This window comes from Branchiostoma lanceolatum, chromosome 2, assembly GCF_035083965.1.
Source record: "Branchiostoma lanceolatum isolate klBraLanc5 chromosome 2, klBraLanc5.hap2, whole genome shotgun sequence".
Classification (NCBI taxonomy): Eukaryota; Metazoa; Chordata; class Leptocardii; order Amphioxiformes; family Branchiostomatidae; genus Branchiostoma; species Branchiostoma lanceolatum.
Window position 1 is genome coordinate 31,118,402 of NC_089723.1, and position 26,473 is coordinate 31,144,874.

The 26,473-nt window shown below is 39.3% G+C and overlaps 1 protein-coding gene across 2 annotated transcripts; it reads right to left on the reverse strand.

The window, feature by feature from the left end:
• Positions 1-1,100: 1,100 nt before the first annotated feature.
• Positions 1,101-26,457, reverse strand: LOC136428586 (DNA-directed RNA polymerase III subunit RPC3-like). 2 transcript variants are annotated; one of them, XM_066418209.1, is made up of 16 exons: positions 26,278-26,457; positions 24,844-24,965; positions 24,492-24,625; positions 24,063-24,236; positions 23,021-23,145; positions 22,318-22,422; positions 21,746-21,838; positions 19,663-19,743; positions 17,841-17,892; positions 15,192-15,252; positions 14,808-14,874; positions 9,143-9,226; positions 6,116-6,217; positions 3,435-3,484; positions 2,553-2,702; positions 1,101-1,533 (listed from the first exon to the last, which is right to left on the reverse strand). In XM_066418209.1, the coding sequence occupies exons 1-16, from the start codon at positions 26,422-26,424 to the stop codon at positions 1,446-1,448; spliced, it is 1,635 nt and encodes a 544-aa protein (XP_066274306.1). In that variant the 5' UTR covers positions 26,425-26,457; the 3' UTR covers positions 1,101-1,445. The 2 variants fall into 2 exon arrangements, with proteins under 2 accessions (XP_066274306.1, XP_066274305.1); XM_066418208.1 differs by having other exon boundaries at positions 24,063-24,239.
• Positions 26,458-26,473: the final 16 nt, after the last annotated feature.

A 26,473-nucleotide genomic window follows, 5' to 3' on the forward strand; every position in this document is an offset into this window, starting at 1 on the left:
ACCTCATTTGCATAAATTATGCAGAAACTTGTATTTCCCTTACCGTAAAAGCTGCAGCTGTCATATTTGAGATGTAGCTACTTCTGGACAGGTGAACACACCTGGCCATGAATTATGCTAATGAGGACCTTTTTTGCATAATTTATGCATAAACTCATATTTTCCTTACCGTCAAAGCTAGTGATGTCATATCTGACATGTAGGTACCATCAGGAAAGGTCAGGAAACCTGTCCATAAATTATGTTAATGAGGACCTCGTTTGCATAAGTTATGCAGAAACTTCATAATACCCTTACAGTCAATGCTAAGGATGTCATATTTGAGGTGTAGGTAATGGGAGGGGAATATCCTGCATTTTCCCGACTATGTTGCCATTCTAGTTTCAGTATATTTCAATTTGCCCAGCTATTATTTTGCGACAGCCCATTTTTGCATGGGGAGGGGTATTGGCGAAACATGCTGTATTTGCTCAGGGGCAAATGACGGCCTTTCTAGTTCATCCATAATTTTTGTTAAAGCCCCTTTCACACCCACAAACAAAACCTGCACAAGCTGGGCTGCAGGCAGTAGTTTTCTTTCATTGGTCTTATCCCATTCATCATAACTGATGGCCTATATTTGCACCAGTCATACGGAGTGATAAATCCACGACGTGAACCGAGGCTCGAGTGGCGTACGCGGCGACTCTCCGGCGTCAGGCTTGATCAAGACTGGTTTCACACAGTGCCAGTATCCGAATCACCAGCCGACCTGGACTCCACACTATGTGCTATTTTTGTAAATCCCTGTTATGGGACAAGACATGGCCTGAATACTGATTACACTGGATCCAGATAGTACTCACTGTACTATCTGACTTTTTCTGTGATTATATAAAGTTACCAGTACAACATAAGATTTGTTATATCCTACTTGTAGCAAGATATCTCTTGGTTCTGCTAATAAATTAAAGATTAAGTCATTTTTAAACTTTTCTTCTGCAATTTGAATCAAAATGTGAAGATAAAATGAAACAGTTGCACCCATTTAACAAAAAGAATCCCAGTTACTCAGCCTGTAATTTTGCATCCATGTACAATGACAATATCAGAACCAGCAGCTCTTTAATTTTTCTTTAATTTCATTGTGTCAACAAGGAAAAAACAGACATTGACAAATGCAGCAAAGAATGTATGATTATTATAATGAATGTTTGCTTTGAAACACTGTGCAGAAGTAACTGTTACACAGCGTATGAAGTTATTCTAGACTTAGTCTAGTAATTTCAGATTGCGTTCCTTCTGACGTAGCCGTAAGGTGGTTACAAGATAGTCACATCTCAGAGTTCTGTCAACTTCGTGTAAAACTAGTCTAAGAGTTCCATGACCTCATAGCTTCGTATTGGCGAAGGTACCTAATCATGTAATAGACATTCTGATTTGAATTCTTTTAATATGTAAATTGGTTAATACAGGACCATTGCTTCTGAACCAGGGAGGTAACTCTCCAGCAGGAAAATCGTCTCGTCCAGTTGAAGTTCGCTCTGTTCTAATCTGAAAATCAAAAATAATTGTCATAAGAATAACATCCATTTGAAGTACAGCCAGTACATGTAGGTACGTGTATACAGTCATGTATACTGAGGCTGTTGTGCCTTGTTAAATTCTCAAGGTATACCTCCTTGATCACCGGACCCCCATTTTACGTTCCTTCCGAAAGAAGAAAGCAGCTCCAACCAGGATGCATGCCCTTCCTTGCATTTGAACCGGGGTCTCCCAGTTACCAACTAATTAGCAACTAATAACGGTGAAGCCGCTACCAATTGAGCTAAAGGAACATCCTTTAATCCTCATCACAATAGTTACTAACAGTAACGGTAACATTGTATATTTGATTGAATGAACTTTGATTAGTAGTAAATTGATTAAATGAACTTTAATTAGTAGTAAAGTTCCAATATTTAAGGATGATTAGAGAGTAACATTTTAGTACAGTGCCAAATATCGCCTTTGACCCAATCCTGACATCACACATCCTGAAGGAAAGTAGGTCAAGTTTCTAAGGCAGATTGAAGAAAATTGAATTTTCAGTGATCATGAGTTTCTCTTGAGTTGGAGGAAAATCCAATTGCAACTCTATATTGATTACGTATCCTACAAACAAAGATTAGATTCACGAAGCCGTTACCTTAAATTGTAGATCAAACAGTTGTAAAGTTGCGGCAAAATCCAATTTCAAATCTACTATAATTTTAAACAGCTTCAATCCTATTTTCTGATTAGGCGGACCCAAGCTAGACTGTTAATGCAATCATCCCTCAGCGTTGTTACAAAATGAGCCCAAGACCTAAAAAAACCCCACTAGATAATCAAAACCAGAACTCAAGATGCAGAAGTTCAGCTACAGCTCTGTAGAAATCAACTTGAATGGGGGACCATCACCAAACTTTTCCTTCATTTGCTTACATCTATTGACATATATCTAATATCACATCCATCCATAACTTCTTGCCAGTTATGCTGTCCACAAACCGAACCACACTCCAACGGCACCGAGTTCAGCGGACACTTACTTGTTGATGTCATGTTTGAGCTTGTTGAGCTGTTGTCTCTCCGGCGGTGTGATCATCTCCTCCACTTCAGACATCTGCGTGGTGTCGGCACCAGAGCTCTGCAGGGACGCAGAGATGGCGTCCACTCTCTGGGACTTCTCAACGAGCCGCCTACATGGGAACACGGCGACAGTGAAATAACATAAATTTGAAGATCACATTAAGAAATCTTCAGATTGTTTGAAACAATCTCCAGATTGTTTGAAACAATCTTCAGATTGTTCAAAACCAATCTGAAAACAATCTGAAGATTCTTTCAAACAATCTGAATATTCTTTTAAACAATCTAAAGATTTTCCATAAGATCTGAAGTTGTTCACAAAATATCAACTCTGTAAGTATAAGCTGTCAAAGGCTACAAGCATTTGTCCAAAGTGCAATATTTTATCCAAAATTAATCTGGAGGGTGTTTGATATTAATTTGGGTAATTAACTATTGAGGTATACAATCATCTGTACTGTGACAAAGTGTGAATCTGTGACAGTTTCCTATTCTGTTGAGGAAAGTATGACCTGACCAGCTGTGGGAATTCCATTGGTAATCAATTCAGTCTCTTTTCTACAGTTCAACACTCTTTCACAAAACACCATACCTGACTGTCGCCATTCTTCTTACCAAAGTTGCCAATCATACATCTAACCTATTCCCAGTACAAAATCTAAGAGAAAGCAGATATCTTTCAACACCCCAGCGCGAATACATATCCCTGGAGGTGACGCTGTAAATAACAGTCGCCCTCCTGACACCTCAGACTCAATGGTCTAATAACGTTGCCTTTGATATTTGGCTGAGTCTTTTCATCCCCTTGTACAGAGGAGCCCGTCGCACATTGATTTCCCCACCTGTTTTCTGTGTTCTCGTGCTCTCTACGGCTGATGAGGTTCCCCATCGCCTGTGGACAAAGGCAGAGACAGGACCATTAGGGTGACTATTTATCACATGTAATTCTCCCTTGCCCTGGACACTAATGGAACATCCATTTGTTGTAAATCAACCATTCAAGCAAAGTTATGGGGGTGAACAGGAGTCCGGCTTGTTATTTGTAGACGAGAATTCGGCGACACAGCATGTATACCATTTATGACGGTCTCAGTGATGGGTTTTGAAGTAGAATAAAACATGCTGCACGGATGAGCAAAAAAAAGAGGACCAGGGTGAAGTATTTTACTTCTGCTACAGTCTTATCTGTATCTGTATCTCCAGCGGTGCAGTAAAGAAATACAGACATCTATATAGTCGGTTTAACTGCCCTTCGGCGTAATACACCGGCTTCAAAGGCACGTGGCACAGCAGCAGATGGTTGTATGGCACTGCTGAATGACCTGTCACACCTAACCTTTGTCCATCTAACTGTGTGCACTGTTTAAAACTATCAAATGAGGATTCCTCCACTGTACTTGGCGGCAACAAGTTTCACTCTACGATCATAGTTCAGGGGAAAACAAATTTTTTTGGAACACCTCAATTCTGGGTTCATAACTTTGGTCCTTGAAGGCAGAATTGAACGCTAATGGGAGGTCTTAATAAAACAAACACAAAAATCTACTGTTTTTGTTCTTTTCTGATCTGGTATTAGATACATTTGAATTATATACTTGGTAGTCTTAACTACATGTACATAGTGCAAAGACAGTGCAAAGACAGAGCAAAGACAGAGCATAGCCTTGAAATGACTAAAGGGCCTTTAAAGTTCATTGACCCCATTGATCCAATTTTTTCTTTATTCATATTTGATCACAACATCTTCTGATCTTCTGTTTATTTGTAATAAATGTTGAACTAAAACTTAAGGTGAAAAAATTGCCTTTTTGAGGCCGTAGGGGCAGTGGGTTGTTATCCACTGTGTCTTAGACATGATATTAGAAGGAGGAGCCCATGTATACCTCCATAACCAAAGCCAGGTACCCATTTCTACAAGTCACAAAAAGTAAAGTGCCTTAGTTTCCCAAGGACACAACGTCTAGCCAGGGATCAAACTTTGGCCCCAGCAGCAAGTTACTGTACATTGTTTCTTGGAGACTTATAACATGAAAAACGAACTGAGCAAGGGAAACAGACACTGCGTAAATCAGACCAATATTCCCCTGCCATTGGTAAAGTTCAACGCTTTGTGTTGCAGCATAAAAACATGACCTCTTGTGAACTGCACTGTATCTTAAAAACAGCATCTTAAAATGGAGAGCGCACGGTGTCAAGACTTGTCAGACTGTGATGGACAGTGTGGCCGTGACTTTACTGTCAGATAGATGACACTTGTCACATCTGATCTATACATGTATGAGAATGTAAAAGCTATAGTCAGTGAATATTAGACAGAATAAGGTTAGGTTGTGAGGTGGGAGGAAGCAATCAAATGTACTGAATCCGGCAAGAAAGTGATCATCGTTCACAGCCTAACCCCAAACTGTCACATGCCCGAGCAGTGTGGAGTGAGATGGGTACAAGGAAGTCAGTGTTATATTGTAGACACTGCAAAATTGTGCGCTACTAACACACCTGTAGTGATGGCCGATTTATACTTGAACATCACAGGAAGTAATGTTCAAAATCAACATAATGGTAGGGACATACAGAATGTGTATATACACCTATTCTGTGACAATCAATGTACATGCTATATGTATTACAAATTACAATGCAGTCTATTGGTGCACCTTTTTCAAGATCGATTCAAGGTAGCAGATAACAGTATTTTGCCTATGGGGATTTCTATAGTTACGAACCACAAACTGACTGATGTTGACTTGGATAAAATTATAGTAGGGTGCACTAGAGAAGCAAAAAATATGATCGTGTTAAAATTGAGGGTGGAATCTACAAAATAATTGAAAAAAGTTGTGGCCTTGTAAGATTTTGACGCAATCTTTTAATTGGGGTCATTCAGAGGTCAAGAGAACTATTGCCGACTCACCCGGAGAGTCAGCTGTAAATTTCACAAGCATTTACACTTTGACTACATGTAGTGGGCAAACTCCACACTCTTATTCATAAAATCTAAAGCTGACTTATTATACTACCATACAGTAAAGTTAATGCCTCGATAGGTTTCATGTAAAAATTTTGTGTTGAAGTGTGTTGAGATTTTTGTTGCGCTACTTTTTTTACTGCAACGTCATAGACTATGGGGGTCATGGATAAATACTGTGTTCTGGGACCTGATTGTAGATATCTCCAAAAGTTAAACGAGCCCAAAACTGTCAGGCATACACTGCAACTCCCTTTATTTTTGTAGGTGCTTATTTTCACCATAGGAGGAGAAAGGAGGTTTTTGCGGCGGTTTAAGTTTGTATATATAGTTGAAGAAATCATGAAGTGTTACAGTAGTACTAGTGTAATGACAACGCATGAAAATAAATCTAATGCAAACATTTCAAGATTAACATTTCATAGGAGAATGCCATAATTCTTTAGATATTTGCAAAACGTGTACAAAATGTTACAACTTATAACCAAACTAACAACAGGTACACTTTTTGCATACATGTCATGTATCTCATTGTTTTCTGTTAAATAATGTGCATACCTTGTAGCACCTGTCCAGCAGCATCCTGCTCACCTGGTGCATATTGATGCCGAACAGGTAAAACGTGCGAGACGGCGCGTGGTCTGGAGTTTTTGGGATTTCCTTCATAGAGAAAACGGAAAAAAACAATCTGTAAATAGCATTAAGACGAGGATGAGGCCAAGGTCATAGGTAGTGGACAACAGATACGTCGGTTGGATTAAAGAGGCTATATGGATTGAAAAATCTACTCCGTTGCACTCAAAAAAGTTTTGGACCATACTGTAAATCGTTCAAAGCAGTTGCAAAATGAACAAATAAATGCTGTACATTGCAAAAAAAATAATTTGGAAAACGGATACTAATGTCATAGAATGCAAAGTCAATTCTGAAGTCAAGGAAGATGATGTGAAAAAACAAAAATGAAGAATCTATTATCCGGTATACCATACTCTGTGTGTTAAGTCATATGTTCAACCGTCCTGACCACATACATGTAGATTTCACAATGAAGGCAGTTTTGGCGTTCCTAGAGGATGTCATCTACATGTAATATAGATATAATTGAATAAGCATGGCCTAATGTCAAAAATAAGATGCATCAGAATAATAAAAGAATTATAATTTCTTGATTTGAATGCCCTGAAATAATCACCCCAACAATGCCGATACAAATCTAAGCCTTCAGATGTAATACAGTACACAGGTGGTAACGGTGTAAGTCATTAGGAGTACAGCATTCTGCCCCGTAGGCGTTATTGTGTCAAGCATTCAGTCTGGAAACCAATTGTCTGCATCCATCTGTAGCCAGCAGTTCATCAACATAAAACAACAGCAGTCGATAAGTGACGACGGCCAACGGTTAGGCCGTTATACCTCATCTATTGTCAGCATAATGACATTCAACAGCTATGCTCATAATTCTGCCTGGTAACCTTAGGCCATAATACAAAACTAGTGCTACCGAGGCCTTCTCACTCAGGGATGACTTCAACACCAGGATATCTGAAGTGTGCATTCCTCAGAGGAATCACTGAGATGCAGCATTTAGTAGATTTTAAATTCATCCTTAAGGCCTTGTGTTTTTGTGTTTCTGGTTCGGCCACACCATTTTAATTTCTTGGTTAACGGAATTTTTAAAAAAAATGCTAGATTGGAAAATCAACATAAAATAGTATCTCAGAGGAAAGCTTGTACTTTGGTGCACACGGTTTCAGGGAGTGAACAGGGTCAGGTGCAAGTTTTCACCCCAGCCTTCTGTTTTCATGATTTTTTTTGCTAAAATTTAATGTTAAAATCTGTTAACCAAGAAATTAAATTGGTGTGGCCTTACGGTACTAAAACAATTAGGGTGGGTAGGTAGGGATGTTTATCTTCTTGTTGCCTTTTTAGAATTCGACCAAAGTGATACAACAGTTTAACATTGCAAAACTGGAATGCATCAGGACACTTTTCTTGTACATTATACATATTGTATATCAATGAACTGAACAAAGAAGTAAAATGTACAAAGTACATAATGATTGATTTCTTACATCAACTGTTTAAAGACCTAATCTGTTAGCAGAGTGTGAAGTTTGCAAGAAAATATGCAAGACTTGTTGGATTGTTTTCAATTTTCATCACTTAGATGCCAGATCAAAACTTTTCTGTACCTTAAGCTTGCTAGCGGTCGACCAAAAAAAAGGGAGGGTCGACAGGTTTTTGCTAGGGTCATTCGGGCAGCCGGAAACACAACATTTCTTTCCCTAGGCCTTACCACCACAAATACATGCTGACACTATTCTAACTTTTTCATTTTCACAAATTACATCCTGTGACCGTATCTCCCTCTAGCCAGTCCCCATTGTCCTTGGGACTGCCTGACTTGGCACACTTGGCTATTTATGGAAAAATCCATGGGAGGACTATATTTCCAGGGGTTCGCCTGTGTCAGAACTGACATGACAAATCAACCGTAGATGTGACGACTCCTGACGTCAAAGGCATCGATCCTGGAAAGGCTCCAATAACGAGGTTGTAATAATACACGTACCTGGAGAATCATATTATAGGTTTATCCATATCACAGCCAGGTTTTCAAGTCTTGACGGATGGGTCGTTATTGCACCGCATAATCCGCATTAGATAATAGATAACACGTATTGGCTGTCCAGCTATTTTCTGCAGATATTAGGTTGATTATCTTAATAATTGATATATGAAGCACTTTTCCCTATTCAGATCCATACAGTTGAATTGCTGGTGTTGCCAGAGGAAGATGGGGTATTTTTAGGTCATACTAATCTATAATTTCCTTGATTTTTTTACATTTTAGTATCTTGGTATCAGGACACCATGAAAACAGAGGACTAAAAGGAAAGCTTGAATATTGTGATCTGAAAGATCAACATGAATACAGACTCTGGTTTCAATGGCGATTTGCTTGATTTTCATCCATTAATGAAAAGATGGGAAAAATTCCTACATATCCCCACTGACCAAAAGTTCTTGTTTTCAATGCTGTCCAAAAGTAGATGGTGAAATTCTTACTACATTTTCCCTGTGACAGCATGAACCTAATGCAACACAATGTCATTCATGCATAGTGAACAGTAGTAGAGTATGTAGTCCAATAGTCAGTGACCTAGCTCCTGGACCAAGGGGAATGAACCTGTATACAATGTATACTGTATTCATCTTCTGTCTTTCCTATTGCCAGTGGGCGATTAGCTCTTTAGTCAGCTTCGTGCAGTTTGTTCGTTCAGACCCTTGTAGTGCCTAGTGGTGCATAGGTCAACAGGTTGCCTTGCTGTTTAAGTAGCAGGGTATATTCCTACAGGGAGGGGTGCTAGCCCTTCCCCTTTTAATAATGTGCTCGAGATACCTGTCCCTTCCGAAAGACAAGTGAAGCCCCAACCAAGATGCCCTTCCCAGGATTGAACCGGAGTCTCCCAGTTACCAACTAATTGAAACCTCAACTATAGCGCTGCTACAATTTGAGCTACAGGGACATTCCTGTCTTCAGGGAGTTTAACTGGTTTATTTTCATTCCGACATTGTGCCTACCTGCATGGTAACGAAGTTCTCAGAGAATAGCTTGTACAGCAGTTCTTTGGCTTCCTTGGCTGGAATCATGGCCATATCCTCAACCTGGAACAGAACAGTAAGGGAATTACAAACTTTACATCAAAAAGACTTTATCTTCCCATTTCTATCTATTTACTACATACCACTATCCTAAACATGATGTTTTGTAGCAAAAGACTGTAAGGTCACAATTCAAATTATTAGTTCTGAGTTTTTGCAGGAAAATAAAGAAGTGGGTGGCAAAATGTATGCCCATAGCCTTCAAATCTGAACTCAATTGTGTCTGTTCAAATTTGTGGAAAGTGTTCAATGTCAGAGCAGGACTGATTATTTGTGCAGAAACTGTTCAGTACCAGGGCCAGGACTGTTTGATTATGTGGAAAGTATTCAGTAACAGGACTGTTTGATTATGCGGACAGTGTTCAGCACCAGGGACAGGACTGTTCAATTGTATGGAAAGTATTCAGCACCAGGGATAGGACTATTTAATCGGTTGGAAAGAGTTCAGTACCAGGGACAGGCCTGTTTGTTTGCGTGGAAAGTATTCAGCACCAGGTACAGGACTGTTTATTTGCGTGGAAAGTGTTCAGTACCAGGGACAGGACTGTTTATTTGTGTGGAAAGTGTTCAGTACCAGGGACAGGACTGTTTAGTTGTATGGAAAGTATTCAGTACCAGGGACAGGACTGTTTGATTGTATGGAAAGTATTAGGTGCCAGGGAGAGGACTGTTTAATTGTATGGAAACTGTTCAATACCAGGGACAGGACTGTTTATTTGAATGGGAAGTGTTCAGTACATGGGGCAGGGCAATTTATTTGGGAGGATAGTGTTCAGTACCAGGGACAGGACTGTTTATTTGCGTGGAAAGTGTTCAGTACCAGGGACAGGCCTGTTTATTTGCGTGGAAAGTATTCAGTACCAGGGAAAGGGCTGTCTATTTGACTAGTTATTTATGTGAAAAGCAGTCAGGGACAGGACAAACAATTCTTTGATTTGGTTAATTTTGTGTAAGTTTTGTGGAAATGTTGACGACATGACAAAAATGTCATAAAAGTTTCGATTTCTGTCAGTCGAAGGGACGGAATGGTTGGAATTCTTGTTCATCCCAAACAGCAAAATTCTATCTAGGGACAGAAGGATGGGTGATGGAGAGAGCCCTGCAGTTCATTCTTTCGTTCAGACTCTTGTCTAGTGATACATACCGGTAGGGCAGCAAGTTTTCTTGCCATTTCTGTAGCAGGGTACATTCCACAGGTAGTGGTTGCTATAGCCCTTCCCCTTTAAGGTTCTCAAGGTACCTCCTCGAAAACGGAGCGCCCATTTAACGCCCCTGCCGAAAGACGGATGCAGCCCCAACAGAGATGTCCTGACCCTGGGACTTGAACCAGCGTCTCCCAGTTACCAACTAACTGTAACCGGGAGCTCAACTGTGAGGCTGTCACAAATTGAGCCACAGGGACATGCCAAGAGCCCTGTTGTACTAAAGTAAATTTATCTATGTTCACACAGACTTTATTTTGTGTTAGGAGGTTTTGTGGTGATTTACACGGTAAGTTTAAAAATTTTGCAGTTGAAACGATACTGAAGACTTAGTACAAAAAGTAGAAGACAAAACGCATACGTCTCAATTTTGCTCTACCACTGGCACTGCATACATTTCAAGATTTACAGTTACTGTAATACTGGATGAAATTGATGTCAAAGGCAGCTATCTCATCCTGCCAGATACACCTTTTGGGACTCGGGATCAACTTGTAATAAAAATAAATGGGCTTCCGTTGCTTCTATAGGTTAGATGCAGCTTGAGGACAACGGTTGGCTTGGCTTGACAATGAAAACATGCCTTATCTCCGCACGACAGCTACATCATGTGCAGCACCTTATTGGCCTTTTCCTGGAATTTGAATGAAAAGGACTGATTTCTAGTTACACTTGACTTTTACTGGTGTCAGATTAGTTACAGTGGAACCATGCAAATTTAGCGTCTGTGAAACTGTACATGTCATGGCAACTGACTCTTTCCCAGAATTTGAATGAAAAGGACTAATTTTGAGGGAATTTCTTGTTACACTTGACTTTTAATGGTGTCAGATTACTTCCTGGGGAACCATGCAAATATAGTGTCTGTGAAACTGTACATGTCATGGCATCACATTGACTTTTTCCTATAATCTGAATGAAAAGGACAGATCTCATTCACGCTCACTGATACTGTTAATGCATTCAAGTTCACATTATTTCAATTTCGTTGTAGAGAGAAAATGGAGTGTTCGTAGTTGTTTTGAGTTCGCATTTGAAACAATAGTAGCCCTACTGTCACACAATGGAACGGCTTTTCGCGGTAGTTGTAAGTTTGTGGTTAAGAGTTCACCACGAAAACCACGAACATAAGGCCGTCGCAAACATTTCTGCATTTACAGTAATACGTGTATGTACAATGTAGTACATGAATATGTGACTAGTGCATGTGAGGCTGCCACAATCTTTCAACTGTCCATGATTAATGATGTACTCTAATACCCTAAATCCCAGCATTACTCTTGTTGACTAAACATGGCTCAACATCTTTCAGCTGCCATACAGATTAAAGATTGAGGTCATCTTCTCAATTATGGAGTCCTTTAATCAAGTGCAGAGCTGTCTCTAGCTTTAATTTTTTTTCTGTCCCACTCATTGTTTGGGAGCCAGAATGTTGTTGGTTTTCGTCATTTCAAGCTAAAAAAATAAATTTTCATCAATTTCTTTTCATGAGGTTCAGATATTTTTGAATGGATGGGGTGAAATTCTTTTCCATTCCAACATTCAAATTTGTTATTTAATTTGCCTTTGGACAGACTTTGCCTTTGGCCCTGCACTCTAGTCTTTCATGACTTATTTCAACAGTGCCACGTACAGAGAACAATATACCCATTTCTACACCTGGGTGGAATGAGGTAAGTTGTGTAAAGTGCCTTTCCCAAGGGCACAACATCGGTGGCATTAGGGGATTCAAGCCCGGGACTGCTGGGTTCTGTCTGGGCCGAACACCCTGCTGTTACGCCACACGACACCACATTCAAATTTCCGTCCTGGGACGGAGGGACGGGTCCAAGAGACAGCCCTGAATCAAGTGTTTCTCTGTCATACACGTACATGTATACTGTGAATCCTGAAATGTTTACGGCAGTTTTATGTTGGCAGCTCATCACAAACTTATCACACCAGGAACATGTGCTCAGTCTGACTACTGTTCTACATTACTGTTAGTTAGTCTGTTACTCTAACAGCATTTTTTCAACCATGAACATACAAAGTCATGTATCCTTTAATACTTTTATAGCAAAATTAAGTTTTTTCAAAATTAAAACAATTTACAGTAATCAAAAATTGTTGTTTCCCTTCATACCTCAGGAAAAAAACTTGAATCAAAAAAGCATTTTTAATCTATCGTTCAGCATTGAGTTCACATAGAGTAGGGTGAATTATCAGAATTAAATGTTGATGACGTTATCGATAATCATGGCGAACGACTCTTTATGGAAGCTATGGATGTGTATTTTGTTACACCTCACGATGTCCCTGAACACTGTATCTGTATATCTGGCGTAACACACCAGCTTTGCAGGCACGCACTTATCCAAATGTGGTTGTTGGCTAATGCAAATTAGCAAGTCTTCCAATCATCATGAATCACATTGTAATCATTTGTTACCTACTTTGCTAGTGTATGCATTTGTATTGGGCAGTGTCAATTGAACATCACAATCATCAACTGTAATTCAAACCATATTGTAGCCGTTTACTTGGCATGAATGCATTATACATTACAGTAATTCAATTTTTAATTTCATGCTAGCAGGGGAAAGGAGATTTTCACAGTCCTTTGAGTTAACAGTTAAAAAATATAGAGTATGTGTTTGAGGTGTGATGAGCTCTCACCAAAAATTAAACAAAAGCTCTGCTAACATGATTGCACAATTTACAGTTGTGTGTAACCTATCTTACCAAATAGACTGTTACAAATTGTTTCCTATACTGCTATCACAGTTGCTCTGTGATTTCGTTACTGCTGTCTAATTTCGTATCTTTTGTCCCATCATTATACTTTGCATTTCGATTTGTGTACTGGTTTGCTTCAAAGTTAGAACTGTATGTCCTTGCATTGTATATCCTTGCACCTGGCCCATGATATACTGTGTGACCCCACGCAGTCTACGGTTTGATGCACCTGTTGCAGCTGTGTGAAACCCGACCCCTTCACAGACTGTTACAGACATGCGGGGACCTCAGGTGCAACAGCTTACTGGCCTGGTCAATACCTAATTAGGTCAGCTTACATATTATATCTGCCAAAACGACTTGCACTGAAGGATCAAAGCCATAATGGAGAACACAGTAGTTTATTACCCTGCCATGGGACCAATTTTAATCTTATCTCGCATTACATAAAGCATTTTAATGTCGCTCAGACAACTCGCTTGTTCGTTCGTTCATTTGTTAAGACCCTTGTAGTGCCTAGTGGTACATACATTGTACATAATTTGTATTGCAGCAATGTCTCAGTACGGCCTTGCTGTTTCAGTAACAGGGTTCAGTTTATTCTAACAGAGGGGTTGCTAGCCCTTCCCCTTTAACATGCTCGAGGCATCGCCTTGAACACGGCAACCCCCATTTTACGTCCACTTCCGAAAGACAGGTTCAGCTACAACCCAGATACCCTTCCCGGGATTGAACGGGGTCTCCCAGCTAGAAAATGATTGAAACCAGGAGCTCAACTGTGAGGCTGCAACCAGTTGGGCTACAGGGACATCCCTAGACAACTTGATTGACATTTAATGCTGTTGTCTGCATGTAGGGTCCTTGAAATCATATCATGAGGCAAAGTTCTACGAGTCTCACAGGGTGTGGGCATGCTTACCTTTTTTTATTCTAAGGGAATCATTATCATAAACAAAATTCATAAGAAATTGACACCGCATCTTCATGCACAATTAGTGGTTACCAATTTGAAACCGCTCATGCATGGGTCATATCATTTCCAAATCAATACATTATTTTCAACTTTGATTTCTTTTTAACGCGCAACCTTTTGTACCAAAGCTGTATTCAACGAACTCTCTTTATCTATAAATGGAAGTAGCAAGGTGTAATAAAACTATGAAGGCTGTTCCATTTAGCACTCTAAAAGGGGCAGTATCTTTAACAGCCCCTTTCCATCTTACATGTACATCTTATTTACTGTTTCTAAATTCATGCAATAATTCTTGCTTCCTACAGTTATATTTCAAGAACCTGACACTGTCTTGAACTTGGACCTTTTATGCCTGCCCTGGTATACTACGGCTTTTTTTACGGTCATTGCTACTATCTATATTGTCTCTGACACTGGAATTTAATCACTAAAGGTTTATAGCATGGCACATGTATATGTAACATGATAATAGAAATTTGTAACAACTTACCTGCATTATATACATGTATACTATAGGGCAGTGATATGTACAGTACATGTACTGAAAATCTATTATTGTTAAAGAAGGAAATGGGACCATAAAAATAATAAAAGGGGTGACTGCAAGTGCTTGCAATAATCATAAAAACTTGCCCAGGATAATTCATGGAGGGAGAGGCCTGAGGTTACCCATAATGCCATGCATGCTAACCTGTTTCTGCTCCAGGTGGCGTTTCATCAGCAGCAGGCGGAATATTCGTGAACACTTGGACCCGAATCTGCACAAAAAAAATGGTGGTTTCATGGCAATAATTTGATGTATGTTTGGAACAAGATGCCTTACAGTAATAACATTTCATATTTTTACCAGTAACCAATGAATTGATAATCATATAACCAAACAGATGTTTTTCTCCAACCAACAACTAGAAAATTCACTTGAATTCTGTTTTGCATTCTTGTCCACTAATTTTCACCATATCCTAGCACTTGTATACCTACAAAATATATTTGTATGTCAAGCACTGAAAAGACAACAATGTTAAATTTTTGGGATAACAGAAAACTTGTAATAAAGACAAATGCATATTCTTACCTTTCTTGCACAACAGATTCAATGCTGGCCTTGCACAGGGTCTCCAAGGCTTTTTGCATATCTGACACTTGAGTTAAGGTTGTCAACTGGAAATACATGCAATTTGTATCTTTCCCTTCTCAACATGTACAGTATGTACATGTAGAATTGTAGACTAACAATGTTAACCCTAACCCTCCCAAGCACGTTGGCATGTTTGCTATTCTTAGTACAAGTTTGGTACATGTACATGTACACGGGTGACCCCTCGGTAGGGAAAGATAAAGGGGTGTTCAATGAATAAACTCCATCTTTTATATCTGATTCAGCTCTATGTATGTACATGTAATGCTAGACAGTGTATTAACCAAGTGTTGCTAGTATGCCTAACTAGTTGATCATTGACAGGTCTGAAAAATCATGGTACAATGTACACCTAACTAGACAAAGCTCAACCCTGACTGATAGATAAGTAAAGTGGGCATCGTTCTCCCTCTACATTACATTTCGTCTTATCTGTATCAATACATGCAACACTGAAATAGTCCCTTCAAGGCCAGTTTAATACAATGTTATCATTTCTACAGCCTCGGCAACCATGACTTGTATATAAAGTGAACATCATTCTTCCTCTACATAATTTTGGTCCGTGTATCAAATTGCTTCCTACAGTGTCTATCTCTGGACTGCACCAAATGGGGGCAAATTATGAAAGGCATTCGCAAAGCATCAACAATCTGCACAAATTCTTTTTTACACTTCAAAAAATTTGCAATAAACAAAATGGTGAAAATGGACGCAAAATGGTGCAAAGCGGCGCATTCACTCCAAATCTCTTTTTGATAAATCTTAATCATTGTACACTGGTTTCTAATCTAGAATGGCATACTGCGATTTCCAATAAAGTTTTCTTGTATCTGATTTGGAACTGAGAATGTGGCATTCCAGGCATGGCCATTTTGTTTCTATATAGAGGTCACGTACAAATACAAATGTACTACCTGTATTTTACCAGGGGAAAATTGGCAAAATTGTCAAAAGTCGGTCCACTTTCCTAGCACAATTTGGCGAGTGCAGTCCAGTGAGATACCCGCTTGCAGGAAATAGCCACTTAAAGGATGACATTTCTACAGCCTTGGCAACACTGACATCTGAATAAAACCCGAGATCTGAATGAAATCAAACCAAAACCTGACTTGCACATAAAGTGGGCATCCCTTTTAGTACAAGATTTGGTCTGTATCAATGCTTGCTATATAGGAGATAGTCACTTCAAGGCCAGATACATTTTTCTTCATACTTTGCTCAATCTTTCTGCCTAACTTGCACAACAAAAGGTTCTATCCATCATGATGAAGGGGAGACAAGATTACTGAGAGGGTAGGTACAGGGAAGACAAACATATCTATTATGATAATCATACTGTTGAAAGGATGGGATGTGATAAAAAAACATCAACAGTGCTTCATTGATCAGCCTGGACTAGTTGCAATTGGAACCTAACGTTACGGCTGTTTTTGATTCTGTACAATGTAAATTTAGGTATGTCCCTGTAGCTCAAGTCACAGGTAGCAGCCTCACAGTTGAGCTCCTGGTTCTAACTAGTTGGTAACTGGGAGACCCCGGTTCAATCCTGGGAAGGGCATCTCGGTTGCTGCTGCACCCATAAGATGGGGGTCTCATGTTCAAAGAGGTGCCTCGAGCATGTTAAAGGGAAAGTGCTAGCAGCCCCTTCCTGTAAAAAATATACGCTGGTACTGAAACAGCAAGGAAACTTGCTGACCTATGTGCTACTAGGCACTACATGTTGAACAAATGTCTAATTCAATATTTTCACAAACAACTCAAATCATAAATTGGTCTTTACACTAAGAGCCAATTCCAAATCTTTTCTTTTACCATTGATACATTGCTTCATGTAATTACATTCAACTTCAGGACTTCAGAAGCAATACAACACTAATTTAGTCTTTACATATCAAAGTACAAAAATTACATTGAATATGTGTCCCCTATAAACAAATAACAAGTGTCAAAGAATATTGCCCTTTGAAGACTGTTCTACATGTACCTTACAAACTGCACACAAAATAAGAGGGGTTACAAAGTACATTTCAGAATACTAGAGAGTTCCCTCAGCTCAGCTGTGCATTCAGCATTCCTTTTATCTGTATTGTTTCAGTTAGCAGCCTTTTGGTAGAGCAAATACTAAGCTTTAAAGGCAGCAGCTGGCCATGTCTAATGACTTATCTTCCTGTGAGCTTTGTTGCTTGAAGCTGTCCAATAATGAAGCCCCTTGCATGTCTTAAGATGGTCTTCTTCTAAAGTCACTACAGAAGATGAGAGTGATTGGTATGTGCATAGGTCTCCTTACACTTGTTTGTGCATGATACAAAATGTACAATATAGCTTTGATATTGCATACCATAATTTTTCATGTGCTTCTCAGCACTAGGATGTGCACCCTTACTCTGTGTGATAAAAAGTAAGACCCATTTATCAGGTTTTACAGAGACAAATATGGACATTTCTTATCCAAATTGATAGAGATAGAATAGTAACAATTATAGATACTGCACAAAAACAAAATGTAGCACCCTCCAACTAAGATTGTTAATTGCATGGTCCCGAGAAGACACTTGACCATCTATGATCCACTGTAAAGGATACTGAGGATGTACATCCCGCCTCCACTCTCTCCTGCTTTGTTCACAATCTCCGTCTGAAATTAAGACAAAGATGAGGACATCATAATCAATGACATCTGTCAGAGGGTAGCCATAACCTTTTGTCGTTCTTATGTCCTTAAATTTTTTAAATCCTTGGGATTCTTTCATTATCGACCTTCTTATCAACTCCTTGAATGGAGGAATTCCTTTCAGAGAGTCTGTTTGTTTTTCCGTCTGTCTGTAGTATTTATATTTCTGCAGTTCAGATTTCCATAAGCTAGGCACGTCTCACCAAAGAGTGACAGGAAGTTGCACAGGACACGAACAGGATGTCAAAGGTTAGACATTCCACTTCCTGTGTTCAATTTGATATTATGGACTATTGCCTTAGCTATGGGATCCATTGGGAAAATGCTGTTGTTGTTAGTGTCTTTTCTAGACTCAACATTGAGACCTGCTAGGGATTTGAACCCAGAACCATTAGATTTTGAAAAACTCTAACCACAAGGCCACCATACTAGCTAGATGTACATGTATATTTAATTCACATAATAAACAGTGCTCCTAAAATGTCTACTTAGCTGCAAAAATGTACTTAAGTCTTGCAGAACACTTAATACCAAATTGATAAAAATCACCAAAATTCTTTAATGTAGTCATAAGATGAAGAATGATTTCTTAATGTACATTCTACAATAAACCAAGGACATTATATACATTTGTATAATGTCCTTTGATAAAGTCAACAGCCTACTTCCCAAATTATGGATCGTAAACAGACTCTATCTGATTTTATGGGAACATTTTAATCATTACATGACATTGTAGACTTCATGATTATGTTAGGAATTGCAGTTCCCGCATCATATCTTATGGTTATAATAACCAGTCATTTTTATTACCACATGTGATTTTATGTACTAGAGACATTGATTGGTATTTAATACTGTTGGATGGATAAGTAGTTACCACATAAAAATCACAATCAGGGCAACACAGCTTTAGGACTTCTCTATCTAGATCTGGGATATCATGACTCCAACTTTACAACAAAGATAGCCAGACCAAGTAACATAATGTCTAGCCAGATCACTGATTAGTAAAGTTTTAATTGTTTTTATGTTGTAGCTTTCAGGTTTATAGCTTGTTGTATATGGGGTGGAAAAATAAATGAGCAACAGCAAAGTGTCTATAGGGTAGAAATCGTTACATGTAGTACCATAAAATGATAATTGCTTCATTTTCCAGTACTTTAATTTTCTTCTTTAATTTGAGTTCTACTATATCATCCAGGGTGCGAAATAATTTTGGGAGGTTACTTGCAAAATTGCAAGTTGGCAAAAGCTTTACTTGCAATTTGACTAATGAACTTGCAATATCATTAACTTACAATATTATAGTCAGTATATAACTGCTTTTGCTGTACATACATACTCTGCCGGACATAGTAACATTTATAGCATTAACAGAAGACTAAACATCTAAATTATACAAATTTACTTACTATCACTATTTCACTACAAACAATAAAGGCTACATATCATCTGTAGTTGATTTTGTTTCGCAGTGCTTACAAGAATCGATCCACCAGCATTTTCAACTTGCAAAATTGCAAGTTCATATAAATTTTACTTGCAAATCTTGAAAATCACTTGCAAATTACAAGTTGCATAATTGTATTTCGCACCCTGTCATCCATTGGATCATTCCATACCTGTAGAAAAGTAAAACTGATCCAATTATGCTTTTCCGTGCATTGATTGGTCCACCACTTTGTACATGTATCTGTGTGGAACTGAATACATTATCAACACATGAATCACCTTGTCTTCAGCTAACAAGGTCAGATACTCCCCAAGAGTCTGTCTGTTCAAGTCCAGCTCTGGTGGCAAGCTTTGGAAGATCTGAAAAGGACAAACATTTAATGTAGTCTATTAAGTACAAATTATCAAATTGAAAAAGGGCATAAAATGTGTACATTCTGTAATCTCCTAGCAGATCCACACCGGGCGCGAAAATCGTAGTATGCTAGCCAGAGAAGGTCCAGTCAGCCAGAGAGGGTCCAATAGCCCGGTAGGGATCTGCCCTTAGACGGACCTGAACAAGGTTATTAACGCGCAATTGTTACCTAATCTCCCCGCAGTCAAACTGCGCTTAGAAAGAAGGTGAGAATTGTGCCGGCGTTCGAAGCCCGGCGCCCGTCATGGGTCAGCTGCGCGCCGTCTCACAGTTACCCGGCAGGTTTGAATTCCAGATAACAATGGAAGCAAGCAGGCGCTGGTGGACGGAAAGAGTCCGCCGTAATTTCCGTGCTATCTGGGAGTTTGAAATAAGGGAGACTCAACTAGATGCCATTCTGGCATGTCTGGATAGTAAAGATGTATTTGTTGGGATTGCGACGGGCAAGGGGAAATCCCTGTGCTACCAAATTACATTCCGCTGTGTCTGCCGTGAAACAAAACTTGTTTCCATCGTCTCACCGTTACGAGCGCTAATCAGCGACCAAGTAAGGACGTTATGTAGAGACTTCTCGATCCACCGGACGACGCCATGGCTTCTGCCATAACTGAAGACATGACAAACGACAAGACTCGGGTTTTACTGAACTGAATATAGACGCGAGAAAAAGATACAAAGACACTGAAAGATGGCGGTGTTTCGGCGTGGTTTTGCACCGCATCCAAGCGTGAAAGAATGGCCAAAAACAGATTCCAAGTTGTGGTTAAAAAAAAGACACACCAAGCATTCACATGAATAAAACGACATTCTAATCAATTATGGTTTAACATCAAGCTAGAAACTAATGGTGCAAATTTGTCTAACGGAAAAGTCTGTATGTCGATACCTTTGCTTTGATGCGTTGTGATGCGGTGTGTTCCCGCACTATTGTATCTGAGGGGAAACTCCCGCTGTGAAATGGCGCGGCCGGCCGGGTTCGTCCCAGATTCGGGGTTGTAAAACGATAATCCCAGCCAATTTTCACGTTGGAGTTAAGCAGGCACGAGGAGGAGTAGAGGCACCTTTCTCAATAGGCTGCCCCTCCTTGTGCCGGTTAATAACCTTGTTCAGGTCCGTCTTAGGGCAGATCCCTACCGGGCTATTGGACCCTCTCTGGCTGACTGGACCTTCTCTGGCTAGCATACTACGATTTTCGCGCCCGGTGTGGATCTGCTTGGAGATTATACATTCTGTTGAACCTGACGATTGTTAGCTTTATCGTGTTGGCTGGGCCTGCTATGTTTGCCTACATGTACATGTACATATTCTGCTATTGTAACTTTTTAAATGTCGGCGGTAATTTTTTTTCAAAGCACTGTAAATCACTTCAATATAGCAGCAGGAAAATATAGCGGCTGTGATAAAATGGAATAGGTCATGGCACTTAATTTTAACTGTGGGAACAAACATTACTAGCTTAAATATTAGTGATCAAATATAAGCAATGATGAAATTTTAGCTGTTGACTAGTGACAGCTGAAATTAAGTTACAGTTAACAAATCAAGAATTACAGTACATGACTGTTCCACTATTGTCTTTAACAAAATAGCTCAAAGATTGTTCAGTTACCAATGTCAATAAGAATTCCACATTTAAATAGTGGATTTGAGTGATCTACTAATGCAGCATCAGTAATCCCTGAGGTATGCACACTTCAGGTATCCAAGACATTAATTATTCTTCACAACGTTTTTTTGTTCATGTAGACTAAGACTAGTGGTCTTATAGGGTACGTCAGGGAATTATCAGAGTTGATATTTCAATAATAAGTTACAGTAAGACTGAGCTACATTGCACTATTAGTTACAAAAAAAATCATAACATTTTCAACTTCAACGGAAGAAAAGAAGAATACCTTATAGTTCAGGTCACTTTGGAATTTAATAGAAATTAAGCCTGATACAAACCTCATGAGATGACATTGGGTGTGTAGTCGGTGCTAAGGGCACTGTTGTCTTCTCACTGACGCGCAACATAGTCCGCACGATTTCACACGCATACTGAAATTAAGCGTACATAAAACTGACTCAAGCTTACAAACCTTCCAAGCTCTACATCAAAATATTTTTTCTACATAGAGCCTCGCCTGAGGCCTGTAGAATATACCGTGGGGAGGCTCTGCTAAACCGGGCTGAGGTTTCCACTTTTGTGGGAGTGGCCTTTAACTAGCTGTTAATCAAGCAGAGAATCTAAAGAAAACATTCATGCAATTCTCTGATTGGCTGACAGCTAGTTAGAGGCCACTCCCACATATTTTAAAGTGGAAACCTCAGCCTGGTTTAGCAGAGCCTCCCCAAAGTACATGTATATTGTACACAATATATGCAACAGACGACAGTCTGTATATGAGAATGCTATACAAGGAATGACATGAAAATACTAATTATGTGACTTCTTTCAATAGCAGGAATGCTTAGTCGTGCTCAATGGCGCTTAATTGTTTAACGATGCCAAAATTAACTGAGAAAGGGGACCTTACCCTGTCTATCTTACTATTGAGAGCAGACAAAACAGCCTGGTCTCGGAAAAACTGGTGAAATCTGGTGAAGTTGATGTGCCAGTAAACACCTTTATCTGGAGCATCCTATGATAGCAATAGGATAAAGAACAAAATTAAAACAAAAAGTATCAGAGATACAATTATCATTCTGGATAGAAGACAGCCAGATACTGGGCCAAACAATATGGCAGCCTTGTACAAGTTGTAGAAAAAAATGCAAGGTCTTTTAAAGATTCAGTCTTTGGTTGCTGAATTTCCATTTTTTTCAAAGTTCACAGTCTGTTAAATTTCCTTGTCAATAAAAAAACATTTTCATCCAATTTTCAATGCTAATCTTCAATCCTTTCATCCAATAGCATAATTCAATCTTTTCGTCCAATGGCATACCCCAGTCTTTTCAGCCAATGAAATATCTCAATCTTCTTTATTCAATGACTACACCAATCTCTAATTTCATTCAATGACATACCTCAATCTTTCAAAATTCAATATTCCTAGCCAATGGCATATCACAATTTTCAATTTCATCCAATGACATACCTCTGATATTTTACTCCAATGACATACAGAGTACCTAAATCTTTTCATCCAATGACACACCTCAATCTTTTCATCCAATGACACACCTCAATCTTTTCATCCAAAAAATGACAAATCTCATTATTTTCATCCAATGACATACCTCGTTCTTTTCATCAGACAGAGGAGATGTACTGCGAGGTCTCTTTGCAACCTTGTCTCCCTCTTCTCCATCTTCCCTTTTCCTTTTACCACTGGAGGACACAGTGGGGTTCACTTTACCGTAATCTGAAAAAAAACATTCAAGGTCTTGCTGTAGACTGTGAGGTTCTTAAGCTTGCTAAAGGCACGTAATAAGATAGATATCAGTTGTTACTTTGCAAAATACATTTATAGAATAAGGTCTTGCCTGCAAGCTAGATAATGGACTGACACAAATGTTATGCTTTTAAGTCCTGACTTGCTGACTACTTAATAGTGAACATTGAGATAAATGCTACAGATAAGCCTCCAGTAAAAGTAGCACTTTGTGAAATACATAGTTTGAGTCACTTTGACAGACTATGGCAAAATGAGTTGCAAGATACAGCATTATAGATACGGTTTAAACCTAGACTGTCTGGGCAACCTTAAATTACACTAATGACTAAACCATACTTTTCAGATAAATGCTTGTTCAAAACTAATTTTTTTTGTAGTTTGCTGAACTACCCATAACAGATTCTCCCCAACTTTGGTGTCCGTCTGGAATATCTGCTTGCTACTTGAAAAGTTTTAAAAAGTATGTACATGTTATTTGAGAATTTCTAATTTTTAATTGTGAATACAGAGTATGTTAAAATATACTCTGTATTCACAATTTACACATACACACACACACACACACACACACACACACACACACACACACACACACACACACACACACACACACACACACACACACACACACACACACACACACACACACACACACACACACACACACACACACTTTTAATTACAGTGTTACAGCGATGTGCGAACTTAACTGTACCGTAGTATAATCAGTTGGTTTTTAGATCGTACAAATGCACGTGACCTTTACAGCTACCTGCCGGGGTGGGTCGGCTGAAGTTTAGTATGACCCCGCATGACCCCATATAGAAATCCCCATTGGTCGAAAACTGTGTTCTGCTACCTTAAGACAAGAAAGCTGAAGTTACCGATATCCATGGCAGGAGGAATGAGGAACATCTCTTTCTCCTTGATCTGCAGTTCTGTCTCCTCGTCTACCTTATCTGCGCTGTCTGATGGAGGCGCCGCCACTCTCTGTAGGAAGTGAGTCTCCACGAGCTCAACAAACGTCTTCCTCACCTTTAACTCATCAACCGACTGGCCTGCTGAAGCATACAAAAGGTGAGGTGAAGCAACCTTAGAGTCAGACTGAAACATGAAGCTTTTTCAATAGCTAGGTTTGAGGCTAATACCTGAAGCTTCAATAGCATGGTTTGAGGCTAATGCCTGAAGCTTCAGCTGACGTGTCGTCAAAAATTGATTTTTCTTAAGCCTTTTGATAAAGTATCCTTTCAATTACACCCAAATTGTAACTGTACAGTTATGTAGGTCTGACTGTATGACCATGTAGGTCTGACCTTCCAAAGCCTGTGTGATGCGCTCAGACACCCTCCTGCACACATGGCTCATCAGCATCTGTCCATGACTCAGCAGTTCCTCCACCAGGAACTCACCCACATCTCCGTACAGGGTCTTAGCACAGTAGATATATCTGTCCATGGAAAAAATACAATGTATAATTTTCACATCAATACCTTTTTTTATTGCTAACACTAGACAGAACAGTATACTGACAGGCCATGCTACCTTTATCATAAAGTTTCTGCTGTATCTAAATGTACATGTACCTTGCATGTGGTAGCTACATGTACATGTAGGTTGTAATACAAGCCCCGGTTGCGGAAGAACTCCAGGGGTGTGCAATCTTACCTGGGATATCTTGTGATGAATAGCACCTTGTTGATATGTATGGTGTACTCTAGTAGACCACGTCTGTTCCTTTCAAAGTCCATCATGTTATGTTGGATCAACACACACAAGGCTTTCTTCACCTGAAAAAAGACCAATATAATATTTGCCACATATGCAATAATACTGCTCTTATAGTTGATACATAATTTCTGTCTCTACTAGTACTTACAACATGGTCTAAGAAAGGAAAATTTGGCAATTAAATTTCACATGAGCTGGAGAGCTTTACTAACATATGAAAAACAGTGTTCAGCGGTTCAATGTGGTTATTGTAAAATTAATTTAAGTTTGCGACATTTGATTTTGAAATTTTGAAAAACTGTGAAAATCAAAATTTCGCAGTTGAAACAACTGTAGTTTTCGGTAAGTGAGAAATTGAAAAAAGGATGAACACTAACTGAAAAGGCTGCAAAAATTACAAAATTTACAGCAACATTTCAATACAGAAATGACAAATGAAAACATAGAATTGCAATACAGCATTGTCAGGACTGCACCCTCTCTCTTATTGGTTGAACTGCTAATTGAATTTAGATGGACAGCTAGGACCAGTCTATTACACAGGTGTGCAACACAATCTAATAATGATGAAATGGCAGTTTGGCTTGACAACACCAGCAAAGTTTATTGGTTGCCAGTTGGTTCCAGTCTTTCCTTTTGCATTCAACATATGCCAATAACGATTAACATTAATTGTAGCTAGTAAATCCAACACAAACTGTTCAAAAGTTTCAAATTTTGTTGTTGTAACGCTATGACTGACTGAAAAGTATGAGTGCAACATCAGTAAATGTAACTGCTTATAACATTCCTGTCTTTGGCTAGACTAAGGCAGGCTTTATAAGCCCATTCGCAGTTCCGACTATGCATGCGCGGTGTCAAAGGTGAAGGCCCCTGGCTTGTAAACAGTTCTGTCTCGACATTGTCTAGATTTGCATAACAACGCCCAGATGGGTTTTGTTTACGTCTCAGGGGCCTTTACCTTTGACACTGCACATGCCTAGTCGGAACCGTGAATGGGCTTATACTACCAAAAACAACTACAACCTCATAATTCAGGTCTAGATTTGTAGACTTGAACATTCCCAATAGTATGTAAAGATATGTCAGATGTATTGAAACCAAATGATTTGTGGATGTTTACTTTCACTTCACTTTCACTTGCTAATCTACAGCCTTGACAGATTTAGAGGCTGTTTTATACATAAAAATCTTCTATAATCTAATGGGATCTTCGTCATAGACCAACAGGCAGTAGAAAATAACATTCCTATAAAACTGTCCCTGTACATATACACATGTCAGATTTTGAGTCAGCCTAGAAAGAAAAAAACACGCCCCCCTCCCCAAACATATCGCCCTCAATGTCCTCGTATTTTCAGCTCTTTCTACCTCATTTATTCCTAGTTTGGTGCCCTCTGCAATATCCTTGAGTGTAAATGATCCTTTGGCAGCCAAGAAAGCGCCGACATTCTCCACAATCTCTCCATACTGATGTTGTAATAGCAGTCCACCCAACCTGACCTGAGACTGAGCCATGCTTTTTAACCTCAGCACAGGCACATAAACAAACCGCTTCCGCCTTCTG

Bases quoted from the DNA above. Each gene is read 5' to 3' on its own strand.
- LOC136428586 (XM_066418208.1), bottom strand. From the start codon at position 26,424: ATGGCTCAGTCTCAGGTCAGGTTGGGTGGACTGCTATTACAACATCAG. The intron at 24,966-26,277 runs GTAGAAAGAGCT...GTCTTTTTTCAG, and splicing joins CCAAACTAGGAATAAATGAG to GTGAAGAAAGCCTTGTGTGT. The intron at 1,534-2,552 runs GTAAGTGTCCGC...TTTGATTTTCAG, and splicing joins CTCAAACATGACATCAACAA to ATTAGAACAGAGCGAACTTC.